We start from the raw sequence: 19485 nt of genomic DNA on the forward strand, positions 1-19485 counted from the left end.
AACAAGATCAATTTTCTCCCTTCACATCACAATTAGATGCATAGGGAAAAAATGTATAAAACAGATTCAACTTCCAGACTTATGGAAATGCACAAAAGTCAGAGTTTGGGCAAAATAAGGTACATAAACCGCAGGGCTTTATAATTACATTCTGATCACAATGCGGCTGACAGGTTCATGCGAGCCACATGTAATCCTGACTAAACTAATGAAGACTGCCAGCACTGACTGCAGCAATTTAACTGTACGGGAAACCAACAGCTTAGGATTGAAGCTGAAAGGTTTAGAATCTGAGTATAAGACTTGCACACTTAAAATAAACTTGGGGAAAAAAAAATATATATATACATATATATATATATATATATATATATATATATATATATATATATCGCACTGTGCTAAAGAAAGGTATAAAAGAAAATGGAGTGTTTTACTTCACTCCCTGGAAGAAGGACATTTTCAAATTAGTTTCACCGCGTCCAGTGTCTCCACTAGAAGCACCGGGAGTTACACCCACCAGCGAAAGCATACTTGTACATAACTGCAGCAAAGACAGGACTGATACCACAGGATGTTAGTTAGTCTTTAATTGCAGTTAAAAGTAAAAATTAAACTCAAAACTAATGTGAGCACATTATCAAATCCAGTGAGTGACAAGCCTTTGCATCTTTAATAGGACCACGTAGCATATGCACCTAACTGTCATCCCTTATGATCAGCCCTGGGCTATGTAGGCAATTATGATTAATACCACAGACGTGCTGTACTTCAGCACCTCACTTACAAGAAAGAAACCTTGTCAGTGCGTGTTTCACCTTCTCAGCACGTGACTGATGAACAACTTGATTATAATCATCTCCTTTCACTCTAGGACTCTTCCCCCCCCCCCCATCGTTAGATAATTAAGCTGATTTAGTCACACTTGAAAACACAGATGATATGTGAGGATAGCCGTGAACAACACACATCTAAATAAGTCTGTTTAATTTGAGGATAAAGAACTGAATGTGCAAGAACAGTGAGATTACATATTGCCTCATCAGTGTTGTTTAGTACAATTTGTTAAGACCTGTACAGCAGGAATATAATAAATAAGTACAGTGTGGTGTAGGTTAATACAGCCAAACGGGGTGAAGAATAAGACTCACTTCTCAGTTCAGTTTAGTGAGACTTGCATTAAAAATGTATTTGGAAGTTTCTCTAAGTCAGTGTTTTGTTGTTTTTCATTCCCACCAGGTATCCATTCGCCGTACACGTACTCTTTGTTTATAGTGGTATTCTTTCAGGTGCTTTTTTAAAGCATTTGGAATGGGAAGCATATTAATGCCATCATAGGTGGTGCAGCTGCTAATGACCGCTCGACAGATGTGCTGCAAGCTGAAGGGCTGTGTGCGGTGGATGGGGTTGGACAGGAGGGGCTCGAAGAACATGCAGGAGTTGGGATCCTTGTAGTGCTCTAGCAGTCCTGTAACTGTGGGCGCGTGGAAGACACTGGGGTCATGAACATCGAAGCTAAAGTTGTGATTCCACTGTTCAATACGTGCATGTAGTGAGCGGCCATAGCGGCGGAAGCTAACTGAAAAGAGGTAGTCTTCCTGGGCAGAGTCCCGCAGTAGAAAGGTGCCTTCAGGCTTTCCCTCCAGCAATGTCTCTGCCTCGTAGCGGTCCATGACTCCCCAGTAACATGGGAGGTTTGTGATCTGCAGCAGGTCTGGAACTAAACAGTGAATGTAATCAATCTGAGTGTGAATGCGATAGCTATCGTGAGATTTGTGATGCTCAGTCTGAGGAAGAATTTCTCCAGAGGTCATGCTGGTCGCAGTTATGTCTGGGTCAACCAAAGCGTCGGAGACAGCGTCGCAGGTGTGGACGGAGGCTGATGCAGAGGCTGCAACTTCATCCAGAGTGTCCAAACAGCTCTGTAAGAGGAGTTGGTGTTGCTGCTGTCTTTGGAGAAGAAGCTGCTGTTGCTGATGGACGGAGGTTCTGTCAGTCTCAGCTAAGTCATTCATACCATGAGCCAGCTTTGGGCCGTGCTTGTAGAGAGGGTTAATTTGGGCTGTAACCTCAAATGTGTGGATCTCTGCATTGGGAGGTGGCTCAACCCCTTGTTCAATGCTGATGCGCCTGCGCTCTCGTAATCGGTCATCCACATCCTCCACTGCAACTGCCATGGTTGAAGTTGGGGCAGTGCACACTACTGTAGAATCTAGCAGGGGAGGCTGGGTAATGGGGGCCGTGTGTTGTTTAATGAGATACCATTTCTGAGCCAGCTCTGATCCTACAGGGAAAGGGCAGTCATCCAACATCAACTCACTGAGATGGATCTTGCGCCTCGAGGAGCCACAGGCACTTGATGATGAAAGAGCCTGCGGCAATGGAGCTGGTGCCGCTGCAGTGTGTGTCTTTATTGGGAAACACTGCCCCATTGCATCTTGGATTTTTTGCCTGAGAGTGCGACTGCTGCTTGACCCTCTCCCCTCACCTTCACTAGATGTGGGTAACTCTGCAGCAGAGCCAGTCGCTCCCAGAGTTGGTCTTGCTGTTACTCGTTCCTGTCCTAGTAATGAGGCAGCTACTTCAAAGCCCTGCCATCTCCAACTATCCCTCAGAGGGGAAGGGGAAGATTGGTCTCTGGTCTCCAGTTCACTCAACAGCTCACCATACTCAAAGCCATCACTGACAGGTCGCTCAGCCGCAGCGTCGTGGGAGGAAAGGCCTTTTTTCTTCCCCTTTCCACCTTTCCTTCCACCGCCTGCATCTCGTCTCTCCTCTGACCGGCTCTGTCTCACCTTGGGACGAGCCCCCCTCTCTCGATCTTTTCCTCGGTTCCCTGACTCCTTTGGTAATGACATGACGGAATATGTGGAGACAGTTTCACCAATCCAGGAAATTTCCAAGGAACAGCTAATTACAGTTATCTTTCAGCAAATGATTTCCATCCACATCCTGACATGTCACTCTCACCATCCATGTATAGTGGCCATACAGACTTTACAATGCCTGAAAAACAAAAAAGAAAACTCTGTTCAAAGCTCAGCTTCAACCTTATGGAATATTTATAGATAACATAATGTCAAAATTCTGGTGGCGCACACTTTGTTGCCAGTTTATTTCAAATGCGCATATAAAACTGATGCAATCCAACACAATAGCACTTCTCAGAATTTCACTGTGTTGAAATCTAAGGTTTATTTTTGTTTAAATTGTTTTAGAAAGGTGTTGACCCTAGAGCCGAGACTGACATTTTCATTATTGATTAATCTACAGTTCTTTTTTTTTCCTTTTCTTTTTTTTTTTTAACTCAGACTTGAATCTTAGGTAGAGAAAAGAGGAGGAAAAAAACTATACAGGCCAAATGTTGGTTTATGGTATTGTTAGACTGCACAAGAGAGTCTTTTTAACATTAAGAAATCTTGAGTTTCTATGACATCAGATGAGTACACAGAGTTGTCCGTACTGGGAGTAGAATACATATTACAAAACTTTATTACAAAAGAATATACAAATAACACATAACAACACATGATTTAGGAACTAAAGGAGAAGTACTAACAACAAATTTTGAAGAGCTAAACTGCTTTCTAAGTTTTGTGACCTCTGATTTTTCTGTAAAAATGTTATGTCCAGAGTGAATTTTAGCATATCACAGCTTTCAGCAGAACTGATATCAGAGATCATCTAAATAGAGCCAATGAATCGGTTGGCTGATAATGGACTGTTGTCGAACAAGTGCAGTCCCTTTGCAGAACATAGTGGAGAAAGAGATGCCTGAAGGTAAACTAGAAATTATGTTGTTATGCAGTTTGTACAGCAACACAAGGCAAAATCCATTGCATTGTTTCCAATAACAGAGTTGCGGCAATTCTTAAGACTTTGAGTGGTCAACAAGGTGAAAAATATCACACAAACCTAAAGTTATTTAATTATTTATTTGTTGCTCACAGCTTCGAGCAAAATTCAAAGTGGCTCCCTTTTTTGCTAGAAATCCAAAAGGTAATAATAATATACTTCTTTTTTTTTTTTTTTTTTTTAATTACAGGGCTTGCGATATTAAGATTGTTTTGACATCTGAAGTGGTGCAGAAAAAGTTCGTTTGTTGGCCACGGTTAGCAATGCTTTCCAGGGGCTTTGTGAATGTACTTCTGTGGCTGTCCCGCTATGTACAGCATAGACAAGATAAATTAAACAAAGAATGACAGATAAATCATTTTAATAATATTAGTGATTATTTCGGATTGTAATTCATGCTTTCATTTTTACACCCATGTTTAGATTTTCTTATGTCCTGTCTTGTTAGAGGAGCTGGCTTTTAGAAACATTTAGATATTAAACTTCACATGAAGGTTGACAAATGGTAAAAACACCCACTTTTTCTTCCCTGCGTTAGGCTTCCTTTTATTTGATTAGGTGTCTTGAAAAGCACTCTGTGACACAACTTCTGAAAATGTTTTATGAACAAAGCTTTATACCATTCTTAAACAGCAATAAACTTTTTTTTTAACGTTAGTGTCTCGGCAACTTATAGAAATGTTAAAACTGTTTCAGTTTTAACAAACCGACCAGGGGCAGCAGTATTATCTGGGATCGAGCTCTGTCCTCACAAATCACACCACCCGCTATTATCGAGACACCGGGGATGATCGACTTAAAAGTAAAGATTTACGAACTTGTAACTCTACAACTGAGCCGACCTCAATCGTCGTTAAATATGTAAATTTACCAGCCAAATTAAGTACTTAATCATTTATGCAGCGTGAAATACACTAAGCAAGAACTAACAAGCTAACATTGTTAGCCGACAGCTGTTCAGTGTTGATACATGCTAAGCACAGCTAGCCATCCGCTAACTCTACTTTTCTGCGGTAGGAAGGTCTTTGCCTTGCCTACAGACATTTACATCGGGCTTATACGGCCACAACACACATGTTGAACATACCTAAGAAGTTGTAATCAAGTTCCCAGACCAAACAGACGTTGTTTCTTCTTATTTAAACTAAAGCCGTTATTAACAGCGAGATGACTAGCTCGCATTAGCTTGATGAACTGCGAGAACCGCGCAACCCGGAAGTAAAAACGTACTCTGCGGTATCAATGCGGCGACTCTTTCAACACAAGAGCATCTTAAAAGCGACTCACGAGTTTCCCGAAGCCTCATATAAAAATAAATAAATAAAAAAAAAAACAGACACAAACACAGACCACAAGTTAATTTGCAAAAGAACTGAACCTCTTTATTTGGACTGTCAATGATCCGACGGATGTTGCATTTCAGACCATTCACATATGAGTGACAGTAAAAAAGTAGAGTGTAAGCATGTGATGCAAAAAGGTTCATAAAACATTAGAAAAAGTTGGGGGAGAGTTTTAGAATTAAATATAACTGGTACAAGATAGATATATGCAGCTGGTGGGCTACATTAATTCAATAATAAAGCCATGCTGGGACATGAACATGGTCTCAGGACCACTTGGTAGACGTCTCCATGCGACACAGGCTCTGTACCTCCGTAGTGGGTGCGTGGCATGTTAAAATACACCAGCCTGAAACTAATACATGCACTTCTCAACTAATATCACGCATCTTGGAATGTAAACATGGAGTAAACATATTCCTTGGCCAGTTATTAGTGTTCAGTTTACTCATAATCACATCATGATTATGTGGCTCAGAAAAGCATTGTCACCCCCCTGCTGCATCATCTTTATAAACACACACGCACACACACTCTTGTAGAAATCTGCCGCACTGTACCTCTGTGTCTATTTGAAGTAACAAGTAGGCTGTCCAAAGCAACAGAGGCCATGAGAAGGATAATCTGAGCCATCTGCAACAACATAGTTGGTATACAGGATAGTGAAGAGTTAAAAATAAAAGAAAGAAGTCTTAAAGCCACCATTGCTAACTCACTAAAGTCCTTTGCGGGCATGAGTGTGATGCTTTTAACAAGTCAGATAATCCCAAGAGCCTGCTCTGAAGAAATCTATGACTAGAATGCTTCTCATGACCATTATTAAAACAAAAGCTGAGGATGCTGGAGCGAGAATTTCAGGCACCACATAAACAGTTTATGAGAACATGACAGCTAAACAGTTTAATCACAAGGTTTGAGAAACAATTCTTTCTCACCACCACATGACCAAAAAACAAAAAAACAAACAAAAACAAAAAAAGAGCCGTTAAGTGCCTCATATAGTTATACCTTTGAAAACAAACAAACAAACAAACAAACAAAAAACCCACTACTGCAACTCATATGGAGTCCATGGATTGGGGGGTAGAAGACTTGCTTTTGGGATCTACCCAGCCTGCTCAGGTGTGAGAAGGCTTCAGTTCTTTAATGTGTTAGATTGTGAGACAATGGATTATGCATGACATCACAGAACATGAATCTGGCATCATCCCAGAGAGATGTAAACAGTGACATTTAGGCGATATAAACATACAACATTAGTTGCAAGATTTCTGTTCTCCGGTGACACTGGGCACCATCAACCACCATGCCCTCTATCTACAACAGTGCGGTATTAGTGTGGCAAAACATGCGATTATAGAAAATAAGCATAAGTTATCAATATCAAGGGAGAGTAAAAAATACAATTGAAAAAAAGATATCTGTAAATAACCATCTTTACTAGACAGACCTCCTATTTTTGATGAAATAATAATTTGAATGGTTATCCCTGTCTTATGTTGCAACCAAAAGTGATCCAAAAGTTAAGACCATATTACACATACATGCACCTCCGGCTCTGCCACATTCACAGACAGAGGCTGTATAAGACAGTTTTTGATTCAACACTGATACCACATGATAATGTTAGGGTTCTGAGACTGAAACACATTGAGACACAAACAGAAAAAAGATGGACATCGTCAAGCACCTTGAAAAGTATGATTCATCAAATCATCACATTGGCCATTTGAGGAAGAGGGCACTGCGAGGGTGAGGCGCTGTGCTCCATAGCATTTATTATGAGATCAAGCTTCATTTTCCAAAGCCAATTATAAGGGGGCCAGAGGGTTGAGATGGGTTTCATTTAGTTTTCTCGCCTGGCATTAGACTGTAAATTGAAAACACTCTGCGCTCCTTGCTTTTATCAATTCAATATCAAATCAGCTCTCACACAGTACAAACCTCACAGCCCTTACTCACCCCTCTGGGGATTCCTCGGCACAAAATGAGATTCATCATCATTTATGTAGTAGGGCATAAAATAACAGAGACAAATTGCAGCTGGTATAAATTCTTTAAACCGCTGTTCTTTTTTAAAAAATAGTATACCATTTCACTATAAATGTCTTTCTCAAATTGACAGTCACACAACCCTTCTCTTTGGCTTGGTAGAAGTTTAGAGGAGGAGAGTCACTTCTATTTTGACTACATGTTCAGGGGAAAAACAACCAAGAGAAAGGATAAACCTGTGGTTGAATTACAAGCTGTTCTTCAAGCCTTTTGGTCATCTCTCTCCTTCCTTTGACACAAAAACATGCTCGTTAGAGACGACAAAAAGAACCAAGGAAAGCTGACCAAGTTTCAACCAACAAAAGCCCCAGCTATCACAGGTTAAAGAATGATTACGGTGGCTAGAAAGCATACTGGTGTCTGTATATCAGCACCTGACTACAAGGGGAACCTCAGTAAGTGTGTAATTGAGCCAAATACCATTTAGTGCCTAATATCAAAGTTCATTTATTAAAAGTGCCTTAACTCTGGCTGGAAATCTTCAGAATCTACACATTATATGGTGCAGAGGCTGTTGCTGTCAGTGTGTTTTGGATAGAAAGCCTTATTCCAAGGCAGAAGGAAAAGAAGAGTAACTCATAGGGCGGAACCCCTTTATGAAAGCACCAATCTACTGTTTTTCTCTCACAACGGCAAACTGAGCCTCTGCAGATCATGCCACAGTCCTGCAGGTGACACGGAGCAGTTTGCACAGTTAACCTTTTTTTTCTCTGTCCTGCAATATAATAATCATCTGTATTCCATTTTTAATAAACTTAGTTGTATATAATAACGTACAAAAATATTAGAGAACATATACACAGTTTTTTTGTCATTTTGTAGTGACTGCTTTGCCTGGGTTTCTGAAGCATACGTTTATCTTTGTGCTGGGTGATGAGGAACTGAATAGGCCTCAAATGAAGTGTATTTTTCCTTTCTTCTTTTCATATTGTTGAAGTCCGGTCTGTTCCATCTGGGGGGTAGAACAGAGACACGTTAAGGTACATTACATTTATAATCACAATGTGATAAGCATGGCATCGCTGAAGGGGCATGTCACTGTCCTGCTGCTAAACTTACTGTTAGATACATATATTAGTAACATTAAGAAAATTAAAAACACTAAATCCTATGAAATTTAAATTGGCTTCTGTCTTGCAGTATCACTGATTTAACACATACTATCCAGTATACAGACAATCTGCAGATTTCTATTAAGATTTATGCTGCTTCTGGCCCTCAGGCCCTTTATGCATCCTTGTTTTAAGATATACAAAGCCAAAACAGAACATAACTTTAGCCGCATCAGTTAAAGGAATGAAAATATAAAATTTTCCAAAAGTCATGCATCTCATAAATTATTTACAACCACAATACTGGACAATTATACAGAGCTACTGATGTTGAAACACAGGTGCAACCTCCAGAGCTTAAAAATTAAGCCAACATAGAAGTGGCAGTGCAGTTCCTCTAATTGCTACTCGAGTTTCTCTTCCAAATAGAGCACTGCACAGACCCCCCCGTGTTAAAATGTCAAACAGAATTAATAACCATAAAACAATCTGGCTTTGATCCCACTCTAAATGGGGTGAATTCTTTTGTAACTCATCCACTTGAATAACTGAGTCAGGGGTGTGGCCACTCTGACAGACAGGTGTCCTGCCACAGGCAGCTGGAGCTGATCAAGTCTGCTAGGCCTCATCCACTACTGTTCATTGTGTCTATGCTGTTGGAGCCTTTTCAGTGGATTATCTGACTAATGTTATGGCTTCTTTTATTTCAGTTTTGGTGAGTGAAATTCTAGTTTTTATTAGTCTTACTTGGCACTAATTACCTCAAATGAGATGCACCCATACAGTTTATAGATGCAACATTCTAATCAAGCCTGCTAGCATTAGCGGATAAAGTAAAATTTGACCCTGTGAAGCATGTAAGGTAGCTTGTGGCTGAAAAAACAATAGTAAAAACTTCTCTGGGTATATCCATTTTTTACACTGTCTTTTGTTTAAAGGGCTCTTTTTCTCCCATTTGACTAGTTCTTGGGTCAGCAACCTTCAATATCAAAAGATCTATTTAAGCTCTTCCTACCAAACAATAAAAGAAAAAAAGCTGCAGATTAAGAAGGATTACAGGATTACATCTTTTTTGTTTTATTTTGTTTTTTAAAGCTTGCAGGAGTGACAGTTAAGGGGATCGTGGGCTGTCCACCCCTGCTCTTCTGCTCTAACTGAAAGCTGTGTACACGTTTGCCAACCAGTGTCCCATTTAAAGTTGCTGACACTTACCCCCTAAGGCATGCTCTGTCATACTGAGGCACAGTGATTCCAGCGTAGGGTTGATCTCCAGGTCAGCACCTGGAACTTGGCATTCTGAGGAAATGAATAAAACTATTAGTCCACAGGAATGTTAGGAAATGACATACTGTCACTACACTAAATTTAGAAAACAAACAAACAAAAAAAACATTTATATATAAAATCTGCATTAACGCAGATTAATCTGCCTGACTCACATTTAGATTACATTATTGAAACACAATGTGCAAAAACACAGTGTGCAAAAGAATCATCATCACAAGGTTGCTTATGCTCAGCTCACCTTGGTGCTGTAATCTAAAATTGAAGTGAGTAACACTAATAAAGGGAGTAGTTCTGTTTTCTAAACAAACAACATAAGGCATATCTACAGATAGTGTTTAATTCGGTTGAAACGACTATGAACATTACGAAAAATGGAGGTAACTGGCACAAGAATTTGTATAAATGGTGTAAAAGTCTAAGGTTTAACATCATTTTACTGTATTTTTAAAAGTGTTTAATGAAATGTAATTTATACTTACAAACAGTTGGGGGGGGGGGTTTAACTCAAGAGTGAGATATAGGTCTGCCTTTGCAATCCTCTTTTCTTTCTTACATCAGTTAGCATTTCACTTACTTAAAAAAGCAGACTGTGACTGCAAAGCTTTAGATGTATTCTGATGTAAGTTCTGATGTAAATTTCAATCGGTTTCAAGAGAATAAAGACATGATCGATAGTACAACACTGGTCTGAGAAGCAGAAGTAAAACGGAGCTTGAAAGTTGAACTTCCACAAAGGCATTTAGGTGTTTGGCTGACAGTGATGTCTAGACAGCTTTATAAGGAATCCTCTGGGATACTCAAAGAACATATTATGCTACAATAGTTTTGTTTTGTCTCTGTACTGAGGAACAAAACTTCCAAAATAATAAAAAGGTTTATATCTGAGAGTCCTACATCATGCTGTATAATTCTGGCTGCTGTCACACACCCTTTTTACTTGCATATATGTTTTAACACCTTATTTTGCTTTGACTGGTTATAAGATAAGATAAGATAACCTTTATTAGTCCCACACGTGGGAAATTTGTTAGGGAAATTTGTTGTTGAAATTTCTATGCTAAAGCTAGAAATGAAAAATATATGTATGATGTATGGATGCAGGCATGTTGTTACACTAAATGAAGTGTAGGAAGAGCGTGCAACAAAAACAACATGCTATAAGAGGAAAGTCAGAGGCAGATCACTGTAGATGCCACTATATTGAAAATACAGATTTAAGCATTGAATCACAAACATAACAAGGTCAGCAGTTCAGGAACGCTTCTGTTCATAAGCAGTAAGCTGCCTGAAGTGCAGTAAATTAGGAAACATGGTCTGTTGTGCAGGACCAAGCTTTAGTTTGCAATTAAATATTTCCAACATTTATTCAATCGATCGTTTAAAAAATGCAACACAATCTTAAAGCAGATTCAGATTTGGACTCAGTCAATTAGAAATGCTGTATTTTTCAGGTTTTTGTTTCTTGTGTAGTGTAGACACTGAAACTATAACCATACTGAGTTCATGTCTGTGGAACTATACATTTCTGGCTTTCACACACTCCTTTATGGAAATATCCGAAGCTGACTCTGCTAAAACACGACAGATCCATTACAGGTAAATTTGCAATGCTCACGTCTGGCATCTGGCACACAAAACAAGGCAACCAAAGGTTATGTATACTATACAAGGCGACAGATTGTTTTCTGCAACATGCTGCTAAGCCGTCTTGTTAGTTTGTCCTTGGCACAGAGGGAGAGACACTCTCCATTCTGGCATCTGACCAATTCATAGCTTTTTTTTTTTTTGCTTTTTTTTTTTTTCAGAGGTTGTGTAGCTTGTTCTACTTGCAAAACTCAGACTGAGATCCAGAGCTTTCAAATATTCCAATAGCCATTTCCAGTTAGGCATTAAAAAAAAAAATACTTTCAGAACATGTAGGTAAAACTAGGTGTTATAAAGTGTAAACAGGAATCCCAAGATGTCAAGAAGGTTGTGTTTACATGTTGGCACAGAATGTGGTACATTAAACAAGCACTATGACAGTTTGTGGGTTAGTGCATATATATATATATATATACCTTGCTGCTGGAACATGAGCATGGTTTGTGGGGAAGTGTGGACAGGGAGCGAGTGGGTCCGCTGTACAGAGCTGCGACTCTGACTTGGCATGCTGTTACTGCCTCCAGGGTTGGCAAACCACAGGCTCTATATATTGGAAAACACAAGTTCTCCTTACACAAACATCACTTATCCAGGAAAACTGGCAAAGTTTCTTAAACCTTCAGCTAGGTTCTCAAATAAAAACACTCAAATTATATAAAACTATGAAACCAGTTTTACTGTCAAATCTGTACTGATTAAACCTCTTTTTGGGGGCAGTTTTTTTGCTTTCAGAACAAAGATGTATTATGACTGTTTTAACGTGCTTCATACTGACCAATACCTTCTCACAAAACTATTCAAATTTACCCTACACAGAGTTCATATTAATTGAACTTTGTTCCACTATTTTTTTCTGGGTCATTTCTACACCACTTAGCTCACCATTTGTCACCAGCGGGGTTTACAGTTTGAGAACAACTGGTTTTAAGTCATTAAATCTTTTAATATTTGATTTTTTCGTAGGCTATCTAATCTGTATAGAAGTTAAAATTAGTAATGCATGTTACAACTTGATGTCATAATATAATTATAACATTTAAAATACTGACTTGTCTACCCTGTCCTGTCAGCGCAGGACTAGTGAGAGTGTGCCGTGGAGAAGCTCCCCCAATACCAGCTGGGAGACACATGCGTCCAGCTGGAAGTCCACGAGGGGTCATCTGGAACTGCCTTTGGCCGCGACGCCCTACACCTCCACTTACAGAACCTGCTGTGGGGAGGGAGTTGGACCCATAGGTCCAGCTGGAGTAGCAAAACAAACACCAGAGAAACATGCCTTAGAAATTATAAGGATTGTTGAACTATTACAGCCATTTCTTAAGAAATGACAGCAGCAATTTCAATTAGGAAAAGAGGAAACTAAAAAGAAGGGAAAGAAAATCAAGCTAACAGATAACAGAGACGAATCCAGAATCACAATAAACTGATGTGACAGCTCTTCTGCTAAAGAGGAAGATCAAAGGTAAAAGAAGGCCAGCACTCTCACCCTTTCTGACGGTACCCAGGCATGTCCAGCATAGCTTTCCGAGGGAACAGGCGGAGCAGTTTGAGGACCTGCTGCTTCCAGGAGACCAGCCTTTTCTTGTGAGTTTCTGTGAAAGCCTGTCAAAACAAGACAGCAAAAAGGAGTGAAATAATGAACAAAGTATTAGCAGGATTTCTGGAAATGCATTTGGAATCTGTATTTATTTTTCAGTTCAAGAAAGAAACAGGCAAGCTTTTTTAAAAAGATATTTTTAAAGGCATTATATTTGTGTTTTAAGGTTGTCACAAGTTCCATTTACAACTGCATCCACACATATGAGCAAACAGAGAAAAAGCTTCATCTTCAGTTTCTTACCTCATGTATCAGACACTTCTCAATTAGCTGAAGGTAACAGCTGATATTTTCTTCATCTGGCCTTGACACCAGCAACTGGGTGCAAACTGAGGGGGGGAAAAAGCCACAGTACCCTTCAGTATGAGTGATACCTGCTGATCTCTGTTAATGGGGGTTGGTGAAAATGGATTATTCTAAGTATTTTTGTTTTATACAATATCCTGACCTGGGTATGAAATCTAAATTCATAGCTTTTATAAGAAAGTTGTAAGAGAGATTCCAATAAGGACTTGGCCACCAATCTAATTAGCAACCTTCATCTACTCCGTAAAACCTCTACTGTATTCTTACCTTTACCCATAACACGAGTGAACTGTCCAGCAATGTCACCATCTGAGATGGGTGCACCTGAGGAATCTCCATCACAGGGAGGTGGATTGTTGGATTGGAAGCCCTCTGGGGCCGGCTCTTTATCCGTTCCTGTTTTTGTAGAATCTGAAGGTGAGGTGGTGGTGTCTGAAGCAGTCTGTGCTGCAGTGGGTGGACTGTAGGCCTTAATAGGTGTGATGATGATCTGCTGCAGCTCCTGGAGGGCATTGCGTAGGTTTCCCCCTTCCAAAATATCCTGACAAGAGATGACGACATCATTGTCATATGATAGCTTAAGTTTTACGGGTGCTGTTGTGAGCGGAAAGATTGATTTCCAAGTTGGAAATCCAGATTGAGACTGTAGCCAAGCAAACGTTTGCTCCACTGAAATGTCTTACAGGAAGACACTGAATTCCTACCAGCCCTCCTCCATGTTTCTATGCCAACAAGCAGACTGGGAATTTCCCAATGGAGCTAAATCACATGACTGTCACCAAGTACATACTCAAGTGCAATTTTGATCAGTGCAATTGAAAATTCATCAAGACAAAGCACCACTGCTATTTTTTTTTTTAGCTTGAGAAAAATATTATCCGATTTGAATTACCTTTTCTAAAGACTTGAGCACACTCTGCCTCTCTCGCAGTTTTTGGATACTCAAGGCAATCTTATGTCGTGCTCCTTTAGTGACGTTCTAAAAAGGAGAAAGAGAAAATAGCAAGATGGCATAAGAAGCAGGAAAGTCATTTCTTGAGGGAACACTGGGCAATTTATACAGTTACTAAATAACAGACCTAATCACCATCTGTTTCATTAAAGCCAAGGGGCAGAGGCAAAATCGCACCATTTGTATGTGCGACTGGGTCGATATAACTGTAGGGTGCGTTGTTTAATTTCATGCCTCATTGAGAGCTGATGTATCATCAGGTTTGAGGACAATAATGTTCACAATTGATAAGGAGTGTAGAATAATCAAAGCCTGGCGCCAGCGTATGCAAAAAGGAGGCTTAAAAACCTGTGACTCCAGGTGCTGCTCTGTGAGAATCATCATCTCCTCATAGGTCATCTGGGAGAAAAGTGATGCATATTTATGAAGGCGGAGACTCTTCAACCATGCAGGAACATCTAGAACAAAAAGGGGGGGGGAAAGTTACAAAAAAAGTCACATTATATTTTGGCTTAAAATCACCCCAGCTGTTGGCTGTGCATGGCTTTTACCAGAGCTTGGAGTGCTCTTGGACTGGTTAGGTAAAGAACTCTGACCTTTCATGCCACTACCATCCTCCTGGAAGGTGTTGCGAACAGAGCCTTGTTCTTCTGTCTGCTCACTGCCTGAAGAAGCTACGCTGCTCTGGGGCGAAAGGGGTGCGTGATCTGTCGGAATAAAGTTCTGCCGGCCCACTGCGTCATCCTGGCTAACCCACTCAGACCCACAAGCCTGGGAACTGGAAGAAATAATGGACATGGACTTCTTCTGAGGGCTGGGCTGCATCTGCCCACAAAGGCCTGGAAAGGGAAACATTTCAGATATGAGCAACAACAAAAAAAAAACTGTTTGTAAAACAGTCGATATGCTTATGACTGATAACTCATGCTTTTACTAAACCACTTCTTATGTTTTCCCAAAAGATGAAAAATGAGAGTTGAATGACAAATATTACCTGTATTATTGCTGTTAATAGGTGAGGACATCCCGCCTGGGAATGACATGTGTCCGTTCTGGCCTGCTGAAGGTGTGCTGGATGAAGGAGACTTGTCGTGCCAAACAAGGCCGGGGTCCAGAGACTCTGCAGAACTGGGCCACTCATCTGAGCCTTGGCGTGGGTGGTAGGGGCTGGATGGAGCACGTGGTGTATACCCACTGGAAAGGTGCTCCTCCAGGTGGTTCAGCCACATGGCGAGAGATGTGCGGTCATCCAGTGTGGTGGCAGGGTGGATGAGGGCATAAGATAGCAGCTGCCTGCTTTCTTCCACAAACAGGCTACTCTCAATAGTGTGACTCAAAACCTTCTGCAGCAGCTTCATGTACTCACATTTGGCCTCACTATTACGTGGTTGCAGCAGAGGCAGATGGGACAACAGCAAGGAGACCACTTTCTCTTTTGGTTCCTGGTGCCATTGGCTGACAATTGCTAACGACAAATAGATTTTTACATGTGATTAACATTTTATTATTTAATATATGCTGTCTTTCATTTTAGAAAAACAATTAATATGGCTGTAATGATAAAGTAATTAATAATAAATAACACTTAAGCTCTCAGCTACCTGCATTGTTGGCCTCAGCTTCAAGGATGTGGATGTCAGTGCAGTCTGCCAGCCAGTGTTCAAGGCAGATGTGTAGAAAGCGAGCCTGGGTGCGGGATGCCCTTTTCAGGAGGGACAGCAGCGCCACTGTCTGTTCACACTCATTCCAGCCTTTGAACCAATCTGTGAGGATACCTACCTGGTCTCGGAACATCATGGCGCGTCTCCTTGGTAAGGAGAAAAAGAATGTGCCAACAGGGAGCGGGCTACAGGAAAGGCTGCTCGCTCAGACACAGATGGGTTGAGTCCAGCCCCGCACAGCGGGGTTGTATTTTCAACAGTCTTGGGATTCCCCTCAGACTGGACCGAGGGACCCTCACATGGTTCAGATGCAGGAGAAACTTCAGCGAGGGATGTGGCGTGGATTTTTCACAGGATGTCTTTAGGCTGAAAGTGAGTGTCAATTGTAGTGGCTAATCACACAAACAGGAAAATATTTTTTTTCATTCCGGCGTGTTCTGGATCATCTGCACCCTATTACAAAACAAACACAGAAAGCAAACCACATTGCATACTTAAACTAGACATTCGGTGAACTGTCACATTAATTCTAAAATCGCATACAAGGAAAAACTTCTTAAATGTAACATCACTGCAAGGGAGCAGCCAGAAGTAGCTTATGTTAAAATAAGGCAGTTGAGTAATCTATTGCCTCAACCTTGCAAACAAGGTAACAGTAATGACTCTGTTAGATCATGCCAATGGATCATCAACCTCAGGGAGAGGAAAAAATAACTGACAATGAGGGTCTAATCTTATATCATGATCATTAATCAGAGATTATGGCACAAAGTGCAAATAAAACAGACTACCGCTATATTATAGGCATTATAAAGACCTCTCCCAGGTCTATGCTTCTTAAGTCACAGCATCATTATACAGGCGAGCCATTCACAAAAGGTGTGTCAACACAGTTATCAATAAGAGACTGGGTCAGTAAAACGTAGAGCAAAAAAAGTCCGCTATTCAAAGAACATAAGTGAATAATACCTCTTTTTAACAGAAACTAATACTGCTTTCTCTTACAGAGAAAATGAATCGCAGACATGTAATCACTAACGAGCAAGGGTAACTTCGGTTACATGTCAAAACTGCTAACTCCCAGCACTGCAAACGCTATCACCTGTAACAGTATGAGCTATAATGTTGATTTTATGAACAAAGCTGGGTGCTCGGCTGAAAGCTCCGGTTCTCACCTTGCTGCGAGGGTTTCTTAGACTAAAACAGACGAATATTACACCCGGCAGCTAAGCATTAAATAGCGGTTAGCTGAGTTAGCTCGGTTGGCCTAGTCTGTGATGAGGGATCGAGATTTGTATTGTTTTTCGTTGACGCTGTTGCTGCCCCTTTTCTCCGCCTCGTACTTCAGTCTTAGCGGTAAAAACGAGAATGTTAAAACGCTATTCTGATCGGCCAGAGGTTTTAGCCAGATAGCAAGATTAAGTTACTCAAGTGACGATTTAAACTGAAGAGACTCAAAAGATTTGTTGTTTACCTTTGTCAGTTGTCACTGGTTAGCGGGCTAGGCTAGTAGTAATGCATTGCTAGCTCGACGGTAGCGTTAGCTTCTTAGCTAGCAAGTTTTGCTAAAAGATGCAGCAACGTTAGCTTAGCTGAGAAGCGTAGCTTTCGGTCCCATGCGTAGTACTCCTTAAGGAGGTTCCTGTACAGTGGTGAGCCTCTGTGGCTTTAAGCATACTATGTTAAAGAATTTATGTACAAAAATGTTAGTTACAATACAGAAATAAGGAGTGTACGCCTGGAGAAATCTACTTCGATTTTAAGTTGACGTAAGACGTGGGCACAACGTCATACGTCTACACGACGCACGCAATATTAATGTCCGCCCACAATCTTATAAATATGAAGAAGACCCTGGCTGAGGTGGATTATCTATCTGATATATCTGATAGATATATACATTTTCTTACGTTTTCTCTGCGAGGGAAATGTTGCTTATCCCATAGCGTCCTGAACAGGTCTCTAGTTGATCACAGAGACAGACAACCTCACACCACACTCGCCCACACAGCCCACTCCCCACATTTGTACCAGTTATTAAAGACAGAAGAAAAAACTTGTGTTTTTATTAATTCAACGTAGTTTTATTCTATATTTAGCTTCTGGTCGTCCAAATCCCACTTGCTGTGGCTCTATGTCCCACCAGTGGGGCCACCACCAGAGTTTAAGAACCATTAAATTAACCTAACGTGCTTGTTCGATGAGCCTTTCTAAGCTCCTGTATTGCACTTATGTGTGTGGTTGCTGAAATCAGTTTTCTCATCAACATAAATGTCAATACCAAATGATTCCCAGCAGAACACTGCATTATTAACAAAATGACCAATGGTATTCTTTCACTTGCCACTGTTTCTAATGTCGTAGCTGAGTAGTGTATGCTATTCTGTCATCTTCTCTCACTGTACTTATACAGATGAAGCCAATGTGAATTTTATTGTTATATCACCTGTATGCAAAGAGACAAAATTGTGAAGCTCAGGTTCCACAGTGTGCACATATACATAGTGCAAAAAAGACCACACATTGTGCTTCGACATAGAGAACAGTCGAAATACAAAATACAAAAATGCCAAAAAGTAGGCAATATTCTGGCAAAATTAAACTAAACTATAAATGTAATATTCAAAGATAACATATGATCATGCTTGAATTGACCCACCATCCTGAGTGTATGGACAGTACTGTGTAAGATATAAATGGCAGGTGCTATACAGTTAAAAATGTGCAATAGACAAGAAACAGCAACTTAACCTGAATATAAAATACAGTAGATATAGACTCCATTATCACATCTGTCCAGTGTCATTTCACTGATGCCTCACAACAATGTAAAACTTTCTTTCATCTCTTTATCAGAATCATTTTCCATTCTATTTTTTTATGTGCTGTCATTGAACCGTTTTTAAAGAAAGCAAACTTTCATCCTTCTGTTCTTACATATTTATAAGTTGTTTTTTTTTATTTAAAGTTTTTTCCACAAGCTTTTAGCTTTTATTTTTCCTCCTCAGTTTAACCAGTGACTATCTTTTTAGCAGTCCACAGAGAAGACTTTGAGGTCTTTAAGACATGTCAGAGTTTCACGAGGTTCGACAGATCTTTAGATGATGATCCTTTAGATCATCTTAAAAAATGTTTTCAGTTCAATTAAGCTTTATTTATATAGTACCAAATTAGAATAATATAGGCCTTAGAACACCTTATATTACAAGGTAGAAAACCCCCTTCACTATTCTGGGAAAAACGCAACAATCATACAAACCCCTATGAGCAAGCATTTTGCATGGGAGGGAAAGAAACACTCCCTTTTAACTGGTAGAAACTAACCGAATCAGGCTCAGGGAGGAACAGCTATCTGCCACAAGTGGTTGGGAGGTGAGGGGAAAGAGAAAAGAAGAAAGAGAAGAGAAAAGCAAACCAGAGCATAAGGAGATAGGACAGAACATAGACTAAGGTAGAGAGAAGACAACATTTGAATGACATGCTGCAGTAATATATAAACACGTAATGAGGGAAAAGTGGTGGGTGAAGAAGAAGTGCTCAACACACCACAGTGTATCACAGGAAGTCCTGCAGCAGTAAACGGCATGGTTCAAGTTCAATTGTACCCGCCCCAACTAATTTATGAGCTTTATCACAAAGGAAAGTTCTGAGTTTAATCTTAAAACTAGAGAGGGTGTATGTCTCCTAAATCCAAGTTGGTAGCTGATCCTGCAATAGAGGGGCTTTCTAACTAAAG

At 40.3% G+C, this 19485-nt stretch overlaps 2 protein-coding genes across 4 annotated transcripts; both read right to left on the reverse strand.

Moving 5' to 3' along the window:
* Positions 1-575: 575 nt before the first annotated feature.
* socs9 (suppressor of cytokine signaling 9) lies at positions 576-5083 on the reverse strand. The gene is made up of 2 exons (XM_085430403.1): positions 4943-5083; positions 576-3006 (listed from the first exon to the last, which is right to left on the reverse strand). Exon 2 carries the CDS (start codon positions 2856-2858, stop codon positions 1227-1229), a length of 1632 nt encoding a protein of 543 aa, XP_085286529.1. The 5' UTR covers positions 2859-3006; positions 4943-5083; the 3' UTR covers positions 576-1226.
* A 128-nt stretch (positions 5084-5211) lies between these two features.
* samd4b (sterile alpha motif domain containing 4B) lies at positions 5212-17691 on the reverse strand. Of its 3 annotated transcripts, none has more exons than XM_085430407.1 (13): positions 17660-17691; positions 15690-16202; positions 15083-15553; positions 14685-14927; positions 14437-14546; positions 14029-14115; positions 13404-13677; positions 13074-13159; positions 12720-12835; positions 12283-12475; positions 11650-11776; positions 9515-9598; positions 5212-8202 (listed from the first exon to the last, which is right to left on the reverse strand). In XM_085430407.1, the coding sequence occupies exons 2-13, from the start codon at positions 15883-15885 to the stop codon at positions 8174-8176; spliced, it is 2016 nt and encodes a 671-aa protein (XP_085286533.1). In that variant the 5' UTR covers positions 15886-16202; positions 17660-17691; the 3' UTR covers positions 5212-8173. The 3 variants fall into 3 exon arrangements, with proteins under 3 accessions (XP_085286533.1, XP_085286530.1, XP_085286532.1); XM_085430404.1 differs by lacking the exon at positions 17660-17691 and adding an exon at positions 17224-17544; XM_085430406.1 differs by lacking the exon at positions 17660-17691 and adding an exon at positions 16925-17216.
* Between the last annotated feature and the right edge of the window lie 1794 nt (positions 17692-19485).

The sequence above is a fragment of the Copadichromis virginalis genome, linkage group LG14 (genome assembly GCF_057382275.1).
Source record: "Copadichromis virginalis isolate Kocher_CV1m ecotype Utaka linkage group LG14, C_Virginalis_male_GT1.1, whole genome shotgun sequence".
Taxonomy (NCBI): Eukaryota; Metazoa; Chordata; class Actinopteri; order Cichliformes; family Cichlidae; genus Copadichromis; species Copadichromis virginalis.

Coding starts and splice junctions, on each gene's coding strand:
- socs9 (XM_085430403.1), bottom strand. CDS start 2,858: ATGTCATTACCAAAGGAGTCAGGGAACCGAGGAAAAGATCGAGAGAGG.
- samd4b (XM_085430407.1), bottom strand. CDS start 15,885: ATGATGTTCCGAGACCAGGTAGGTATCCTCACAGATTGGTTCAAAGGC. Junction 12,476..12,719: donor CCTGGGTACCGTCAGAAAGG/GTGAGAGTGCTG, acceptor TTGCTACTCCAG/CTGGACCTATGGGTCCAACT. Junction 8,203..9,514: donor GACAGAGCATGCCTTAGGGG/GTAAGTGTCAGC, acceptor TCTACCCCCCAG/ATGGAACAGACCGGACTTCA.